The 20,308-nt window shown below is 39.6% G+C and overlaps 1 protein-coding gene across 1 annotated transcript in view; it reads left to right on the top strand.

Annotated features, from left to right (window-relative positions):
- The window catches only part of NME9 (NME/NM23 family member 9), a 56,582-nt gene that overhangs the window by 10,966 nt on the left and 25,308 nt on the right, over positions 1–20,308 (top strand). Inside the window, exons 2-9 of the mRNA XM_089672891.1 lie at positions 569–626; positions 5,296–5,399; positions 7,921–7,992; positions 8,910–9,026; positions 13,385–13,460; positions 14,521–14,603; positions 14,704–14,796; positions 17,119–17,270. Coding sequence (XP_089529017.1) covers positions 569–626; positions 5,296–5,399; positions 7,921–7,992; positions 8,910–9,026; positions 13,385–13,460; positions 14,521–14,603; positions 14,704–14,796; positions 17,119–17,270 — 755 coding nt within the window. The remainder of the gene's footprint in view (positions 1–568; positions 627–5,295; positions 5,400–7,920; positions 7,993–8,909; positions 9,027–13,384; positions 13,461–14,520; positions 14,604–14,703; positions 14,797–17,118; positions 17,271–20,308) is intronic.

Raw genomic sequence — 20,308 nt, 5'->3', positions numbered from 1 at the left:
CCATCAGTGATGCCTGTCAATGCCCATCAGTGCCACCTACCAGTACCTCCTCATCAATGCCCATCAGTGCCACCTATCAGTGTCCATCAGTGCAGCCTATCAGTGCCCATCACTGCAGCCTCATTAGCGCACATCAGTAAAGGAGAGAAATCACTTATTTACAAAATTTTATATCAATAACGAAGAAAAAAAATTTTTTTTTCAAAATTTTCAGTGGTTTTTGGTTTGTTTAAGAAAAAATAAAAAACCCAGAGGTGATTAAATACCACCAAAAGAAAGCTCTATCTGTCACAAAAAAATGCTACAAATTTCATATGGGTACAGTGTTGCATGATCGCGCAATTGTCATTCAAAGTGCGACAGCGCTGAATGCTGGAAATTTGGCCTGGGCTGGAAGGGAGTATAAGTGCCCTGTAGGCTAGTGGTTAAATGTCATCCATTTCGGATATACAGTAAATCTTCTTTAAATGCAAATCTTGAAATATGGAAATTAATGTTACTATTATATCTATATACTTTCCTGTCCTAATTGTTTTATTAACTTTAAATCTTTTCTTTTCATTGTCAGGTTATCATAAGTAATCAGGAGCAGTGGGAGGAGACTCTTTCTTCCAAAGGACTCCTAGGTAAACCACAATGAATGTAATTAAAATCACATATTTAACCCTTTTTGCTGCCAGACCCATTTTTGAATTTTTTGCACCCATGTTAAAATGCACGTTTTGGACCTGAAAATTAGTTAACATCCCAAAACATTTTATACTGTATTTTCTGAAAGCAGAGACCCCGGAGAACACAATGATGGTAGTTTCATTTTTTCCCTATAATTTTTATTATAATTTTATTTTCCATTTAATCAATAGTACAATATCATGAAATATCCACAACTTAAATCTTAATTGATATATTATAATACTTAACCTTTTAAAAGAAATAGAACAAAACATACTAATTAGCATACACTAAATATAAAAGTTCCAAAAATTATAATTACGTACATACATTTACTAAGAAGTGTAACCAATAATTGTTATCCACATCAGAGAGCAACCCTTAATATTCCCTATAACTCTATAGTGTCTACTTGTCTCTATCCAAAGTGCTAAGTGTCATTTCTCTCTGCTGCCCTGTTCCTCTGCTATCTGCAGGAGTCACTTCTGACTCATGAAGTTTTCCTGACACCAAGAGAAAAAATGTGACAGGGGAGGGAGCTCCTGCACACAAACAGTGATTGACAGCCTCAGCTCTGTTCCTGTGAGCTGTGTGGAGAGGCGGGTGTCTCTTCTCTCCAATCAACTCTCAGAGCTCTCCTCACTGAGCTCTGCAGTGTGTAACTTCAGCTCTCTGCCCCCTTTTTTCTGAACTCTCAGACAAGCTGTATAAATTCTGGACTTTGAACAGATGTAGAGAAAAGAAGACTGGATAGACAGGTACAACTTATGTAGGAGGATTTGTTTCACCTCTGTGTATCACCCGAGGCTTGCCACTTTGCTGGGTATATGTAAGGGTTTACAACCTCTTTAGGTTTAAGATTATCCAAACTACTAAGATTATCAACTTTGATATACTGTTCTGTATATTTAAATATTATCATAAATTGCTGTATCTCCACTAGAGTACAGTCTACAAACTGTTTCCACCTCTTAAACAAATTGTTAACTTTGTCCTGCTTTGAGATTTCTATGGTTAGTTTTTCAATATATAGTATCTTTTTCATATCTATTATTAATTCTGCCAACATAGGAGAGACACTAGTAATCTAGTGTTTCATCATGGCCCTCCGAGCTGTTATTAAAGATATAGTGTATTAATCCACTGCAAATCTGACTATTTATAGTGCTCATTGCTTCAACCTGGTCACAACTGAACAGTAACATCACAGTGTCTTTGTGACCCTTTACTATTTTTATGTCACCCAGTTGCAGTTTTTATGTCGCGTGATATCTGCGCAACGATTTATCAAACCTATATTTTCAGTAAGAAAAACACTAATCTACGTTTTGGAGGTTTCACATACCTGGTGGAGGAGCCAGAAGAGATGACGATGCCCTCTCTTACACCTTCGGCTCAGAAACCCCTGGTAAAGCAAATGGGGAGTACAAGGGCAGGGAATGGAAAGATTGCCTTGACGTTCTTGGCAGCAGCTGGTACAGGTGGATAGACATATCTGAACTGGTCTGCACTGAGTAGTTCAACCTGAGGACATGATAGACAGGAGACTGGACACAAGGATACCAACCTGGAATTCGGCAGCAGCAGGTGACAACCACAGGAACAGTGGATATATGTAGGCTGCCACATAAGCTGTGACCTTGAGCTTGTGTGTAGGCAGGAGTGTTGTCTGAGAGACTGCAGGCTGGAGGTGACTGTGGCACAGAAATTCAGGACTGGTGCAAAGTCGGACATTCCAGTGCAGCCACTGGCAATCAGATCAAGTACAATAGGAAGTGTAGTCAGGGTTTAGACTGGAGTCAGCAACATATGAGCAGGTCGGGAAAAGATGGAGCAGGCAGAAACATAGTCCAAATGCAAGCCGGGGTCAGTACAGGTAAATATCAGGAGTAGGTCAAAGCAAGCTGGTTTGTTAATGGGTAGTCACGTACACCATCACAGATTTCAGAGGAATGTTGTAGACAAGACTGGCTGTGTGCAGCTGATCAGTCTAAATAGCAGGTTTGCCACTTGCATTAGTGACAGATGTGCGCACATTCTTGCGCACCCTTACCTATGAATGCATATGTGTAGCTATGAGCCGCCTGTGCACAGATATTCATCCAGATGTGCAGCGCTATATACTGGCATGACCTTCCTGACAGGTGCACACATAGCTCAATATATTATACCATTTTTTAGTAAAAACATAATGATAAGCTGGCAAGTATGGTGTGTGTGGGGGGTGGGGGATTGTCACCTTGCACTTTGCAGCATATTTGGAAGTGATATAAAGCCTCCTGAATCATCTCCATTAGAAAGCTGACAGTCAGCTTGGCACATGTAAATAGACTCAGTCAGTTTACAGGGCTATGCTGCCACAGGTGTAGTACTTACATCCATGGCAGCGAAAGAGTTAAAGGCAACCTGTCAGAATAGAAATATGGGATCTGACATTTCTGACATGTAGATGTAGGGTTCGGATCTGTCATTTGACCCTTGCATCACCAGTTATCAAGCCAATGACCAAGAAGAACATATGGACATATCAACCAATGTATGCACATCCTACTCCATTCTTCATGACGCTGATGCTGGAAGCCTAATGTGATCTGTGGTGGACTGCTTTGTGTATAATTCTTTTATGACTTCCAGGGAATGTATCTAAAGCAGATTTTGCTTTATAAAACTAACTGAACTCTTATAAAACTGGGGTAGGGAACCCAATTACCGGTATATCTTCTGTTGGGAAGATTTGTAAAAGCAAGGTGAATTCTGCTATTCTATGTATGTATGACTATTATATAATTAGAACAAGTTGGCTTCACAAATTTTTACAACCTCAACCATGTTTTTGGACAATCAACATCAGCCTAGTCACAATCCATGGTGAATGATTAAGGAGACTACCAGTGTGGCTATAAATATTGAGAAATGTTCCAGACACACATTTGAGCAGAGGCAACTACTTGGCTGGGTGGCCAAATGTCTCCAACATTAGAAGACAAGTCCAGTGGAATATGGCTAACCACTGCTAGCTGTACAATGACCTAGAAGTATGTTTATATAAACACACAACTTGTTATATAGGGATAAAATGGGGTATTAAACTCAAAAGCAAACTTTTTTATATTGCAGCTTACCAATTCTTAGACATGATGGCTCTATTAGTTTTCTATTTTTAGGCTCTCTTTCTTTTATTTTCATCTGGTGATCCAGCCAGTAAGTCTGTTGTTTTTTAAAAAAACAATATCTTTTCCAGATGTATCAGTTTACAAAGATGAGACAACCCATTTAACACTGGTCAGCTTTTATTTATTCATATAAAACCTTTATCCAAAAAGGAAAAAAACTGTTTGCTGTAACTTATAAAGTGTGATGTGGAGTTTGGCTTCAATTTGTCGGTGTATTTAAATCTGTTAGTGCATCTAACTCTCCCCTCCCCCCAGACTGCCATTGTAGCTGTCTGCGGTGCTCCCTGTGCTCATTCATTCACTCTAATACAGGATGTGTGTTACTGGTTAGATAACCAGGTAAAAACAGAGGAAAAAAAGCCTAAAAAAAGAAAATGAATGTAGGCACCACATCCTAATTATACTGCAATATAATACATTTTTTGGTTTTGGGTTGAATACCACTTTAATCATAGACAGTTAGTTACTATCCATTACACTGGACTTTAAAGTAAAATATTTTCTGTCATATTCTTATTTATCCCAAGCACATCACATAATGTACAGTTTTTGTGCATTGACATCTATAGAGCAGAAGAAAAATGCAATTAAGCACACACATTTTATGTTTTATGTCACAATTTTAGGATTTGCAAGCTTCTGTCATGTACCTGGCTGTGAAACTTGAGATGACAAGGGCAGCCTCTTGCATGATTCCCAGTCAAGCACCCCTGGAAGTGTAGGCAGGGACTGCTAGGGCAATGGAAGGACACAGGTGCCAGGTAGCTGGACCAGTGACCTTGGGCTTGGAAGCATTGTTGTCAGATAAGCTGAACAGTTGAGTCAGGTCACCAGCAGAGTACAATGACATCCAGGCAGATAGACACCAAATCATGAACAGAGTCCAGGTCAGAGAATGGCAAGGATCACCAGCGTGCTAGCTGTGAAGATCAAAATGAGAAGGCATAAACTTGGTCAAAAGTCCAGCCCGAGGCTGGTAACACATATGAGCAGCAGATATAAATAGGCAAGGGTAATACAGAGAAGAGTCCGAAATAGTTGGGTCAAGAATTGAGTCAAGCAGACTTCAGGAGCACAGATCATAAGGTGAAAGACCATCCAGTGATGATATGCAAGCGTCAAATTGAAGTAGTTCATCAAGTGCCAGGATCTGTGGCGGACATGCCTGTGCATCCACGTGCACATTTGTCAATCTTTGCGTGCTTCGAGAAGCTCCTATGCTTGGGAATATGTGCACACCTGTGCGCACATGCATGGAAATGAGCATGAATGGCATGAGGTTCCTTCCAGTACCTTTTTCCACTTTCTGGGGCAGAGTATTAAATTAAAAATGCCAAACTAGCATCTTGTTTAGCATTTGATGGATGGTATCTCAGTAACATATTTTAATTTCGGATTGTGCCCTGACAAATGATATGCTGATTCTCCATTCATCTGCTTCTTTTCTTAGTGGTGGACGTGTATCAGGCCTGGTGTGGTCCTTGCAAGACAGCTGTCAGCTTATTCCGAAAAATTAAGAATGAACTGGGTGATGATCTCTTGCAGTTTGCTGTGGTAAGAAATACTTAACAGATGTAAAAACAATTCAACATCTGAAAATACAACATTTAAAGTATAACTATCAGGATTTTTTATTTATTTTTTTTTTTTAGTTTTGGATAGAGTGGAGATAGATTAGAACACCTGTCAGTTTTTATTACTGTCTGTCTGCCTCTGTTAGGGAGATCCCCACTTTCTATTTGTCCTGTTTACTGTTAATATCAAAAGTGAAAGTAAAACAAAATCCCTAATTGTGGGTTGTCCCCAGAACAGTAATACAGGGGAAATTTTCCAATTGGGAAACTGGTTCTGGTGATCTTGGTAACAACCAGAGATTGCCTCACTTTGGATACAAAAATAGAAAATTTGGTAAAATGTCCCACCATTTATACTGTTTTTGGCAACATCCCAAATATGGAAACCAAGAGCAAGTATAGAAATATCTCCCTGGGACTTTATAAGGCAAAACAACAGTAAGTGTACAAAAGTATAAAACAGTAAATGTTATTACAAAAAAATTGTTTTGATAAAAAGAATCGAAAGATCCAGTAGAGTTGGACTGCAATACAATAGTTCAAAAAGACTTGAACAATGATGTTCTGAAACGCATTGGATTTGTCTGGATAATATCATTGTTCAAGTCTTTTTGGGTTGTTAACCCACTTGTCAGTTGATGTATTACAGACTGTCAGCTCCTATGCACACTGTACAGTATATGTCTTTGAATGTGAGTTATGAACCATTGTATTGCAGTCCAACTCTACTGAATCTTTTGATTCTTTTTATCGAAACAATTTTTTTGTAATAACATTTACTGTTTTATACTTTTGTACACTTACTGTTGTTTTGCCTTATAAAGTCTCAGGGGGATATTTCTATACCTGCTCTTGTTTTCTTCACTTTGTAGGGATTTCAGCATACTTCCAGTTTAGGCTATGGGGCAGGAAGTGAAGGGAGATCCCCCAATGGGACACAGATGGCAAAAAACCTGACACAGGTATAACCTTCTCCATACTAGGTTGCATATACAGTATTTGCTGCATGTTCTGAAAGCATACCGAAAGTTCTGCATGTTTGGTGCACCTTCAGAAAACCCTGCAAAGATATGCAACCTAATAGAAGTCTATGAGACTGTGGCTACAACTCGAGGTAACATGCAGGAAAACTGCGAGTACACCACCATTGCAGCCATACCACAGCGCACCAATGTGAACCCAAAGGGTTGTTTACACTTGCAGCAGGCACTGTCACTCCACTGAAAAGTGATCCATGCTCAAGTCACTTTTCAGAGGCATTTGACAGGCAGTGAGGAGTTTATATCACATTTCCTCACTGCCTGTTTTAACCTCCTAAATGCCAATCCCTCAAGATAATTGTATGGTTTACTTCCAACTCCACCTAATTTAAATAACTTTCCTTAGGTATTAAATGTGAAGAAAAAAAGGTGAGAGCACAAAGAGCAACTAAAATAAGATGGAGTTCCAAGTAAATTTCCACATCTACATGGAGCACTTACTAGAGAACATCTACGCTACTACCCATCTATTCTATCTGCCCTGCAGGGCACCGTGGCAGGCTAGACAGGAAAGAGCCCAATGGGGGAAGGGGGGGGGGTGACATGTTTTACTGTACCAACCCTAGTGACACCACTGGTTATGATTGGTTGTGATAGCCCCGTTGGCCTTTAGCACTCACCCCATCTCTTACATAAACAAACAATGTTTCAGAGGCCAGTAGTAAGTGATGCAGAGATCAGGGGTCAGTAGTAAGTTTTGTAGAGATCAGGTGGCGGTATTAAATTAGTCACCTACATCTACTACTTTTTTCTCCAGGCCATTTTGCTGCTTGGTTTTAGGTTATATGGATGGATAAATCTTGCTACTGGGGTACCTACAGATGCTTCTGAAATGCCAGAAGTGTAGCTGCACTTGCAAATGGTTGATCTCCGATGAAGGTCACTGAGATAATAGAGTTTATTTAATAAGGACAAAAATACTGTGTACTTTGCAAGTGCAGTTGCACTCCCCAGGGCTCACCAGAGCATACTGAATGTGGTAAAGCTTCAATTTGTAAGGAACACCCAAAATAGCACTTTTGCTTTGCACATGATTGGATGATGGAAATCAGCAGAGCTCCACTATATTAACTAAGTTCTGGGGGACCCTGAGAAGTGCAAGAGAAAAGCCTGCCATTTTCCAAATGTAGCTAGACAAAGAGGACATGGCCTGTTACCAGGAATGATTAATTTGCAGCACATGAAAACCAATGTGTCATGCATTTTCATGCATTCCAATAGACTTCTATGGGCCCCACGACGCACATCAATGGATGAAAAAATGTACCTGAACTTTTTCCACGATGCACAGCAAAGCATAAATGGGAACCAGAACCATTAAAAACAGTGGGATGCAAAATATTATGTCTTTTGACGCATGGGTGGGAATAGGGCCTTGATCAGTGGTGCTTTTAAAGAAGTGTTTATACAGATTTTGCCTTGTTTGATTTAAGTTTCCTAACCTTATATTTTCTGTTGCAGGCTGAAGCTGATAGCATTGATGTACTTGAGAAATACAGAGGCAAATGCGAACCAACGTTTCTTTTCTTTGCTGTAAGTTATATTTAGGGTGACGGGAAGAACAGAAATACCTAAACACCATGCTACTTTCTAATTGAGGGATAATTATAACAATTACTAGTTTATATTCAAGAATATGGCTCCTTGTTACAGCTCAGTATATAATTCTATCCACATCCTTGAAAATCATAATTATGATAATAAATATCTGGACTAGACATGAGTACAGAAAAATTAAAGGTGCAACTGGCCATTAGTTATTGAGACGCATAAAAAAAACATAAAAATAATTCTTCTTTAATTACCAGTTGTTTTTGAGTCCTGAATTTATAACTACATAGAATAAAGTGACATTTATGTTTACTTTATATCCTTTTGCTTTATTTTTATATGATGTGTAAGGCTGGCCATACATTATACAATTATCTTCCAATTTTCTGCCCAATTTCCTTTAGATTTTCCTTCAACTGTGTAGTGCAAGGGCCTGCCTAATTGGATACAACTGAAAGTGTTGTTTAGGTTTGTCCTCCTATTATATGGTTTTTGGTAAATCTAAACCAAAAATCTCCAGATAATTGTATAATGCATGGCCAGCCTAAGTCTTCAGTAGGTATCCGCTCTGATATGGCTGGGTGACTGCTCAGATTTTTCTCCAAGGCACTGTAGTTTCTTATTTTACTACTTTGCTACTTTGGGGTCTTCTAAGCTACATTTGTTTTGCCAAACCAATGCTAGACCTCTAGGTGGCAGTGATTACCATGGATTATGCCCACAAAAAGCAATGTGTTCAGGATTAAGAGTAACTGCTCAAAGAAATAGGTCAGGAAAGCATAAGATCATTTTTATTTTTGTAGTCTAATCATTATCATTGAAAAAAATCTCTGTGATTTTGTGTCTTATTTAGTTTTCTAAATAATGACTGCTTTTTTTCTTGTATTATATCTTGCAAGGGAGGGGAACTTGTTGCTGTGGTGAGAGGAGCCAATGCTCCATTACTACAGAAAACTATTATAGACCAACTTGAAGCAGAAAAGAAAGTTTTGAACCAAGGCCTAGATCGCAAAGTGGTAAGAAACAGTTTTTGCATACTTACAGTTATGTAGATGTATGACAATGTTCCAGACATTATACCCAAACATTTCCTCCGTATCAATATAATTCTAATTTCTGTTATGAGTTTTTATTCTCTCCATTATCATGGAGCTACATGAGCATACCTCCCAACAGTCCCGGATTGGGCAGGACTTTCCTGCTTTTTCACCTTTGTCTCGCAGTCCCAGTGTACAGGGGCTTTGTCCCGAATTACTCTATTTTTTTATATCTAACTTCCAGCAGAGCAAGACCTGCAGCAGTGTGAACATCTAACACAGCCGGGGATTGGCAGGCAAACCAGCAGTGCTTGCAGCCGCAATTGGAGAGAGCATGCAGCTGTCAACTCCAACCTGTGATGTTGGGGATGGGCGGGGCTGATATGCGTTTCAGGGGCTACGCGCTCTTTGTAAAGCAAGCACTGCATAAACAACAGCTGGCATTTATACTTTGCTGGCCAGCGAAGACGGTGACAAGGGGCAGGACCAATTGGAACTACTTCATGTGTACCCGCAGCGGTGTATAATAAACCTTAATTAAACACTGCTGTGGAACATTCAGTAGTCCAATTGGTCATGCCCTTTGCCACCTTTTTCCCAATTGGCACTGTACAAATGCCCTTGAAACGCATATCGGCCCCGCCCATCCCCGACATCACAGGTTTGACTTGACAGCTGCACTCTCTCATTGCAGCCGTACCCCCACCGGCTTGTTTGCCAATCCCTGGTTGTGCTAGATGTTCACACTGCTGCAGGTCCTGCTCTGCTGCACTCATTTGTTATCCATCTGATGCCTGCATTCTTGCCTTGGCTCCTATATGCTGTTAATCACGATTTTAGAATGTAAGTGTATGTTTAATTGGTGTCTTTGTGGTTTAACTAACTTCTGAACCTTGCACTTTGTACGTAACACATCCCTAAATCCTGCACTCTATATGAAACGCACACCTGAACCTTGCACTATGTGCATAATGCATTCCTGAATCCTGCACTCTGTATGAAACGCACACCTGAACCTTGCACTCTGCATAATCCATTCTTGAATCCTTCCATACTTTGTGTAACACACTCTTCCACAGTTTGCGCAAAACCATTTGTAATAGAAGCTTTTGTTTCTTTTTTTTCAATGATTGTGCTGGGGTTTGTGTCCGTGAGACTCCTGCTTGTGGCATAGCAATCAAAGCATATTTTATAAGTACAAGGAAGCCCAGGGTTTGTTTAACCACGCCCCTCAGGCCTCTCCCATTGTTAAGCATTTGGACACACCCATTTTGCCACTGTGCGCTACGTATGTCGCAGGTCACTTGCTCCCTCAAGTGGTCCTCATTCTGAAGTTCAAAGGTTGGGAGGTATGCATGAGCACTAATACCACTTGAAAGTGATTGTAAAAAAAAAAGGTCTAAAACTCTCCTAATTTTTACTGTCTGGTTCGCAGACATGTAGGTTTAATCTCCTAGATTGTAAGCTCCAAGGAGCAGGCCCTCAAATCCCTATTGTATTGAACTGTATTGTTACTGTATTGTCTCCCGTTATATTGTACAGCACTGAGCAAACTGTTGGCGCTATATAAATCCTGTATAATAATAATAATAATAATTGTAACAGAAAGTTAAAGATCTTCAATTCCATCATCACCCTATTTCCAAATAAGAGAAATAGTTTCTTTGAGAAATTACCTGCACTGCTTGGAAAATATAAAATAATTTTCTAGTACCAAGTAACTAATGCTGTTAATGTTCAAAAAAACCCTCCAGATCCCCTGCATGCTCTGGCTCCATATTTAACGCTACGAATACGTTAACAATGTAACTCTTAGTATTTCCCCCCAAACCCTAAAATTTAACCTAACCCCTAATTCTTGATCATCCCCTAACACGTAACCCATTACTTAATTTTGACACAGCCTTATTTCCTAACTGTGCCTTCAACATTTAACTTTGACTCTCAGTCTGATCCCATCATCTAACCCCTAAATCCAAACATTAATGCCCAAACCTAACAACCTAACATATAATCTAATCTCTAATACTACCCTGAAAACCCAGATTTATCCTAATGGAATCAAATATTTTCAGGCTAATATGGGAAGCTACCAGCGCCTAAACAGATTGTTCCATGTAAAGTGGGTTTCATATCTGTGCTATCTATTACAAAGGAGAACTTATTTTCAATAATTAAATTCAAAGATTGCTCAGAAGTGATAAACCACACACACAATGACACATTAGGATTGAATTAATAAAGGTAAATCTGCAGTTCTCTTTGCAAGGGAAGCTGCACTTTGCAAGGGAATTTTCCTGAGAACGTGACTGAGGTGAAGCGCTGCTGATTTCCATCATCCAATCATGTGTTAGCAAAAATGCTGTTTTTTTTCACTATCTTGCATGTGATTGGGCACTCTTTTCAAAGTGAAAATTCACTGCATTCACTAAGCTCTGGGGAAAATTCCCTTGCACTGTGCAACTCTCCTTATAAAGTGAACAGTCTTTTGCCTTTAATAAATCAACCCTATTATGTACTACTGCATCTAGCTCATAAGCACTGGCTTTTAAATATCATAATAAATGGATAATACTTTTTTGTTCCTTCATTGTTACTTTGCTCTATGCTCTTTGTTATACAGTATCTCAATCTATAAGTATTAGAGTTCAGAACACAGGTTACTGAATGCAAACATTGTGGCAGATTCGACTAGGAGTTGCAATAATTGGGCCATGTAAAGGTTTACAGTAAGTTATTAAAGTGCCCCTCAGAGTGTCAGACATGGTCATTATCCTACACGGAAATGTCCTAATAGGTTGAAAACTGTTTGCATGGTCATTGATGATTAAAAGGATTATTATGCAAAAATAAAGTGAACCTTTTGCTACAACTGTTTGATGAGTTTAGGTAGAGATTATGGGGGAGATTTACTGAACCTGGAGCACTCAGAATCTTGTGCAGCTGTGCATGGTAGCCAATCAGCTTCTAACTTCAGCTTGTTCAATTAAGCTTTTGCAATATTACCTAGAAACTGATTGGTCTCTAGGCAGAGCTGAATCAGATTTTGCACTCTTCAGCTTTAGTAAATAACCCCCTATGAGCCCTGTTAGTGCTCTATTTAAATGAGGGTGGAGAGAGGATCTAACATTTTGTCTGTGTGATATCTACCTACCTGAGATATGAAATAGAAGTCATAGTTGTGATATTTATGTTAAGTGTCTAATCTATTTAGGAAAATATATTTATTGTTTTATGGAATATAAAATGAATATACATAAGGAGTACACTGATTGAATCGAAAACTTCAACAGTGCAATGTGTATGACAAGTGTTCCTAAATGATGTCGGCAGATTCTTTTTTCACTGTGTGTAAGGCTACATGCACATGGGCACAATTGTCCATGCCTTGTAAAGATACTGCTTATCTCTGGTGTCCCAGATATCCTAGAGCTGCTGTCCATAGAAATGAATAGGTGAAGGCAGCTGTAAGCAGCTATTTGTGTAAAATAGTGCATGTTCACAGACATAATGCATAAAATGCACCTTAGGTACATTTGGAGTAGTACTTCTGTGCATGTGCATTACTTTGTGCAAATAGCAGTGCACAGCTGTGTGCAGTGCATTCACTTATTCATGTCTGTGGGCAGTTGTATGCAGGGCTGCTGTTAGAAACCACAGGGCCCCATGCAGCAAACCTGACAGCTCCCCCCCCCCCAAAACAAGCCACAGTTTACTATGCTTCAGTTTTGAATGAACACAGTGAGTAATTGATACCGATTACTTATTGTGTTCATCAATCTGAAGGATCCTATTGTGTGATTGCAGTTACCTGTGGGAGAGAGAGGAGGGAACCCAGGAGCACTGGGGGTGGTGGGAACACACAGAGGGGCTTGGGCCACATGGGGAACTGTATGGTGTACAGGGAAGGTGATGGGTGCAGCAGGGGGTCAATTACTGAAATAGATCCCTTGTATGATTCTTTCTGCAGCAGATGAACACCAGCAGGAGGGAGAAGAAACCAGACTTCAGCTGCTGAAAAGACAGACGTACAGGGGATCGGTTTCAGTAGTTGCTACCCACTGTGCCGATCACCCTCCCTAAGGTCATCCGATTTACCTGGGCCCCATACAGGAGGACTGGTGGTACCCCCTTATCCAGGGCCCTGGTTGTATGCAGCTGTAGAATATCTGACACACCAGAAATACGTAGTGTCTTTACTATGCACAAGCAGATACACTTATGTGCTTGTAGCCTATAACAAAAAGAAGCATTGTAAGCTTATTGCATGTTTAGAGCAGATTTCATGTGTGTGGCCCATTACAATGTATTAAGGAATCACTGTAATGTTTTGTTAGGTAAAAGATGAGGCACTTCTAGAGGAAGAAGATGAAACGTCTCCTATCCCATCACAAGCTGAGGATGATGAACTGTGTAAGTAAAAATAAGTGAGCGAATAAATTTTCCATATATAAAGGAGTTTTCTCCTCAAACTCAACTATTGAATTATTCAACTATTGAGATGATTGTCACCTGTTCCACCTGTTTGTTTGCTGGCGACAATTTGATGTTTTTAAAGAACCCGCCGTCAAAATTGATTTTGCCTCCAGACTATCCCAATCCTTATTCCTCCTACCTGAGTTTAGCAGCATTGACTGTACCTGTCAGTTCCTCCTCTTGCCATTCTTATTCATGGCCCCACTGGCTGATCACGCTGCCTGAGGGCGTTTAGGTTGTCCTCCCTGGTCTATGGGTGGCCTAAGTAAAAGACATTTAACCCTCTCCCTGGTAGGGGTGCACTGTCAGATAGGTACATAGGAGAGTAGTCAACTGATTCAAATCTACTACAGTCCTGGAGTACTCATGATTAGTTTTCTTCCTTCTGTTAAAAAGAAAAGCAAGATAACGCAAACACCAAAACCTATGGCACTTACTCACTGTATAGGCCTCATGCACATTGGACATTTTTACAGCTGCTGTTTTTGGCTTTTGGCATTTTTTTCTATAGCCAGTAAACTCCCCAGCATGTTATCCTATGTGTCCATGCACACATAGGCTTTAATCAGAGTTTTTTGCCTAGAAAAAACCCCAGAACTAGTGGATTTCTAGAGGAGTTTTTTAGCTGTAAAACTGCTCTAATGCTGGTAATTGCGGTAAAACGCCACAAACCAGTGTTTGTGAGCTTTTTTTTTAGCCAAAATGTTTTTTTTTTGTAAAAACACAAAACGCAAAAAAATGTGGCTGAATGCTAATGCAAAAACCCTAAAAAAATGCTGAAAAACGTGCGTTTTTAACGTGACTTATACAACTAACGCTACCGGCGTTTTTAAAATGCCCAGTGTGCATGAGGACATACTGTTTGAGCACTATAAACCTTAAGCTGAAATCTTTTGGTAATACAAATGTCAGCAAGTCCGTTGCATTTCTCACACAGAAATGATGCAATATACACTTTTTCAACATTTTCATTTTACATTTTATTATACTGTTGTAGTTCCATCAGGGAAGTCTTACACAGTGGCTATTATTAAACCTGATGCTGTCGCTCACGGAAAGACAGATGAAATAATAATGAAGGTAAGAAATGTATATCTATTAATGATCTTTTTAAAGCTCTTTGCTGAGTATGTTAGAAATGGGAATAAAACATTCTATAAAAGTATCATGTTTATCTCAGATACAGGAGGCTGGGTTTGAGATTTTGGCCAATGAAGAGAAGACTATGACCGAGTTGGAAGCCAGAGATTTCTATCAACACAGAGCAGGAGAGGTATATACTGACTCTATGGTGCAAAAATCCGTTAAATACAAGCAGATGAAGAGAGTGACACTTCAAGTATTCATAGTTGAAAAAAAATAAGACATTGTACAAAAAAATATAAAATGACTTACCTTGGATCCTGACATACCATCGCTTTCTGAAGCACTAGTGACTTCACTATGCATCACTGCTGCCTCCAAGAAAAGCTGGTACTACAAATGCACTAGCAGAAGCCTGAAGGTTTTGTGCCAGTTTTGACTGGTATTTGGAACTGTTCATAATTCCCTCTACATTGACTAAGGCCCCAGTTCCAGCTGAAGAAAAACAGCCCCAAAGCATGATGCCGCCACCACCATGCTTCATTGTGGGTATGGTGTTCTTTTGGTGATGTGCAGTGTTGTTTTTGTGGCAAACATATCTTTTGGAATCATGGCCAGAAAGTTCAGCCTAACACATTTTCCCACATGCTTTTGGGAGACTTTTTGCGAAATTTAGCCAGGTTTGGATGTTTTTCTTCGTAAGAAAAAGCGTCTGTCTTGCCACTCTACCCCATAGCCCAGATATATGAAGAATACGGGAGATTGTTGTCACACGTACCACGCAGCCAGTACTTGCCATATATTCTTGCAGTTCCTTTAGTGTTGCTGTAGGCCTCTTGCCAGCCTCCCAGACCAATTTTCTTGTCATCTTTTCATCAGTTTTGGAGGGACATCCAGTTCTTGGTAATGTGCAAAATATAATGTGAATTGGTGCAGCGCTACCCCAACACTACACTACTCCCTCACTGTCTTATCCCAAAAATGGATGAAATAAACCAATAAATGATGTACAATAAATACGTAAAATAGAATAGAATGCACATAAAAACAGTTTGAATAATACAAAATGATGCAAACAAAACTTATAAGTGACTAATGGATGCCACCGATGCAGTTCAGTGAATAGAACAAACCATTCTATTACAGTTCATAAAGTGAGCTGATCCGCTAAGTGATCCATAATGGAACAAAAATTGAATAGATAATGTGTAGATAAAGAAACACCAGTGAAAGAAAAAGTCCTGATGGGACTCCAATATTTATGAACTATAATACATAAAAGGTGAATCTCTAAATGTAGGATCAGTACTCACACTCACACAGTGAATATAAGACCAAATAAAATAATTAAATAAAATAAAACATAAATATGTGGTATCACAACAAAACGTGATATTCAAAAACCACTGTTCCAGTGTCACATAAAAATTGTCCAGAAAAATAAAGTTCAATGGTGCGTAGAAAACCACCAAATAATACAACGACTCAGAAGGTGCAGGTGATATAGTTATATTCGCATAACAACCAGAAGGAAATAATCCATAAACGGCTGAATTGCCCCCTCACTTCCTTGAAGCGACCCAAAGGGCCAAAACGCCTGTTAGAAAACAAGAATGACCATCTACAGCCTGGTCCACCCTTCTCGGGTAGTGTCGGTCTGCAACAGTGGTATCCCCTTCACAGGTTAGTAAAAGAAGCGGCAGGATCCCCCTCAAGGATGTTATGGTATAATACAGCCAGCTCATATCAAAAGGTCTCCTTGCTGCAGTGCTGTTCCTGATCCCTTCACATGTGTGTTTGTCTGTGCTCACCTATCCAGTTCTTGGTAATGTCACTGTTGCACCATATTTTCTCCACATGATGATGACTGTCTTCACTGTGTTCCATGGTATATCTAATGCTTTGGAAATTATTTTGTACACTTCTTATGACTGATACCTTTTAACAATGAGATCCCTCTGATGCTTTGGAAGCTCTCTGTGGACCATGGCTTTTGCTGTAGGATACAACTAAGAAAATGTCAAGAAAAACCTACTAGAACAGCTGAACTTTATTTGGGGTTAATCAGAGGCACTTTAAATGATGGCAGGTGGGTGACTCCTATTTAACATGATTTTGAATGTGACTGCTTAATTCTGAACACAGCTACATCCCCAGTTATAAGAGGGTGTGCACACTTATGCAACCACATTATTTTATTTTTTCTGTTTACTTCCCCCCCCCCTAAAAGATTTCAGTTCGTTTTTCAGTTGAGTTGTACAGTTTATATTTCACATTAAAGGTGGAAAAAGTTCTGAAATAGTTCTGAAATTATTTATCTTTGTCTCATTTTTTTACATCACAGAAACCTGACATTTTAACGGTGTATAGACTTTTTATATCCACTGTACACTATAAAAAGAAGTTTTACTGGATGCACTAATATGTATGAAATGCCTTCAAAGTGTTAACAATGGTATACATCCATTATTACAGCATATTAATGATGAATCACTGCTGTATTTTTGAACAGGAGAAATTTAAAGAGCTGATACAGTTCATGTCCAGTGGCCCATGTCATGTTCTTATCATATCTAAATCTGGAGAAGAGGATGTGATCCCTGCATGGAGAGAGTTTATTGGCCCAACTGATGTAGAAATCGCTAAGAAAGAAAAGCCTGAAAGGTGTGAATAGAAGCAGTTGTCTTGGGCTTGTAATAGCCATGCTATAAAGTTGTGCAGTAGTAGTACATTTCATATGGATCTTAGTTTTTATTTTTTAACTTTGTCATAATCAAATTATCCTTTGGGCAATTTTGATCCATTCTGGTGCATTGTGATAACGTGTGTTAAGGCAATGACCGATTGAACACGCGTTAGCATGTGATCTCATTAATTTTAAATGGTTCTCCTAGCTTAGCTTCATTTAGGCTTGGTTCACACCAATACAGTGTGCATTGTGTCCATTTTGCAGTGTGCTTTGCGTTTTTGCCGCATTTTTACCTTGTTTTGCATTTTTTTCAGCTTTTTTTGTTTGTTTTTTGTTAAAGGGAAAATTTTTTGTTGCTGGACAGAATAGAAACGCAACCCCTGCATTTCAGCAGCTATTCTATTGAACTCTATTGTAGTCAAAATTCTGCTTTTTGTGTTTGAAAAAGTCCCTGACCCTTTCCAAAAATGTAACAGTTCACAAAAGCATAGATGTTAATGTTTCCCATAGGAAACCATGTTATATGGACTGTAGTGCGTTTCTGCAGAAAGCAAAAAAGCACTAAAAAACTCTTGGATGTGAACCAGGACTTAGAAAATTACCAGCTCTTCTCACAGCTCCCTAGGTGCTGAGCACATAATCCAAGAAAACACACAACAAAATGCACATAAAATCATGAAAATGGGCCTTAAAAAATGGATGGAAAAATGGATGACAACGAATCCTTATTGGTAGTGGCATGAAGCCAAACCTAGGGATGAAATCCACTTTTACAATAAGCTGTGTTACCACCATGCACATTATATGTGTTAGCACATAGTGGTGATATTCATTTTGAATGGCACCTCAATGTACTACGGCAATGTAGAGCTTGACACACATGCAATGCAGAGCACCACAATTCATGGTAATGCATTAACATATGTTGTGTGTTGAGTCTGAGAAAATGCTTCATGTATGCTTCATCATCTATTCCTATAAATTGGAAGCCCATTTAAAATCAGTAGACTGCCTTAACGGAACACATGTTAATGCTTGACATAACTCATGTTAACGTGCATGCGTTAATGCAATGAGAATGTAAAAGTGTGTATGGGCACTTAAAGTGTTTCTAAAGGCATTTTTATAATATAAGAATAACATAAGAATGTTACATTCACCAGCTCTGTGCTATGGAATTGCATAGACTGCCCCCCCCCCATCCTCTTCTCCACTCTTTCTCTCTCTCTGTGTCTGCCCACATTGTAAGTCACTTCTTTATGGGGGCAGACGTGTCGGCTCACTCCCAAGCCAGGCTGTGTGAGTCTATAGACATACATATAGACAGTGAAGCTGCCCCCCACGCTCTCTGCTCACAGGATTTGACTGATAGCTGCAGGAGCCACAGTTGTATCACAAAGTTTTATTTGGTGGGGGATGCCAGACATTTATCTAATGGCATTCAAACTCAACAACAAACTGGAAAGGTTTGTGTCCAGGGCCAAGTATCTTCGGTCCTTCAGTGTAGATATGCCCTAGTTACTCCATGGAATGAGTTCAACCCTATTTATGTTCTCCCACTTCTGAGGCTCCTGCCTCGTCTACTTCGAAGTGTAGAGCGAGAAGGTATTCTGATGATTTTCATTGCACTGAACAGGCCCAGGAGGGTGTGGTACTCCAAAGTAGTCAGACTCGTATCAGACTCTTCATGGGCCCAACTGAACTATCCAGACCATTTCTCTCTCAAGCTCCTGTGTTCCATTGCTGTTTCATGGTCATTGGTGTTGACAGCTTGGCAGTTGAAGCCCAAGCTCGCAGGGGCAGTGGTCTTGTGGACTCTGTGATTCCCACAAAAAGGGAAAGCTTTATTCCAGGAAATACCCAGTGTCATGGGTTTATCCTTCCTTCAGTCAGAGCTAGACATGTCCTTAGCTTCCTGATAACTCACTATGGTGTTGTCAGTCCTTGAGAGGCCACTCTTTGAACCTATTTGGGATATTTCTCTTCCTCTCCTATTACGCAAAGCTGCCTTTCTTGTCCAGCCATACTCAACCACACTCAATCACTTTATTTTATTGTACTTTACAAGGACAATGTTTTTAGCCCACAAAACTTTCTGCCTAAGCTGGTCTTGCCCTGCTTTTGTCTGGCTCCTTGACATCCTAGGTTGATTGCTCTCCACTGTCTGGTTGTGAATAGGACTGTGCTAGTCTACCTCATAGCCAATAATAATAATCTGATGCCTTGTTCTTGTTGCCTGAAGGCTCTCGGAAGGGATAGGCTGCTTCTAGATCCACAATTTCTAGGTGGATTCAACAAATCATCACTTAGATGTGGAACATGAAAGGTAGGGTCCCCCCTTTTTTGTGAAGGCTCACTCCAACAAGTGTTGGTGCTTTGTTGCTTTTCAGCATCAGGCCTTGATTCCCAGGTCTGTAAGGTTTCCACCTGGTCTTCTGTTTTACCAGGTGGTTGTTCATTTCAGGCGTTAGCAGACACCAGTCTTCGCAGTTATTATTCTTCTTGTTTTGTTAAGAGGATTGTTCCTATTGGGTCTGTTAGCTGTTGTGTGCAGTTGACATTGCTTTTGGACATCCCAATATTCTAAGAATCAACTCTCCTGTGCTCTGCAATGTACACTTAAGAAAGTGGGATTTTTTTATTACCTGTAAAAACCTCTTTCTTGGAATACATTACAGGACACAGATCCATCCCCTCTGGTTTTATTCCAATAATGCTTGCTAACAATACTGAGGCAGTGCTGGGAGTGAGATGGGTTATGTGCTGGGTAGTGTCAAGCTTTGCTACTTGGCAGTATCTAGTCACCTGGGGCTATGTTCTGTGATGTACGTCAAGAAAGGGATGATTCAACAACCGCGTTTTTTGTTTTCTATTGTTCTTTTATTTATTAAAATATGAAAAAAAAAACAAAAACATTAAAATGTTTTTTCTTAATAAACTATGGTCTGTGTTTCACTGCAACCATGAGCTGTTTTCTTTTTTTAAAGTATATAACTGTTATTGCCATTTGTAA

The sequence above is a fragment of the Staurois parvus genome, unplaced genomic scaffold (assembly GCF_062004578.1).
Source record: "Staurois parvus isolate SC_StPar_1 unplaced genomic scaffold, SC_StPar_1.0 ptg000011l, whole genome shotgun sequence".
Classification (NCBI taxonomy): domain Eukaryota; kingdom Metazoa; phylum Chordata; class Amphibia; order Anura; family Ranidae; genus Staurois; species Staurois parvus.
The sequence above is the reverse complement of the archived record's forward strand: the minus strand, read 5'-3'. Positions and strand labels throughout refer to the sequence as shown.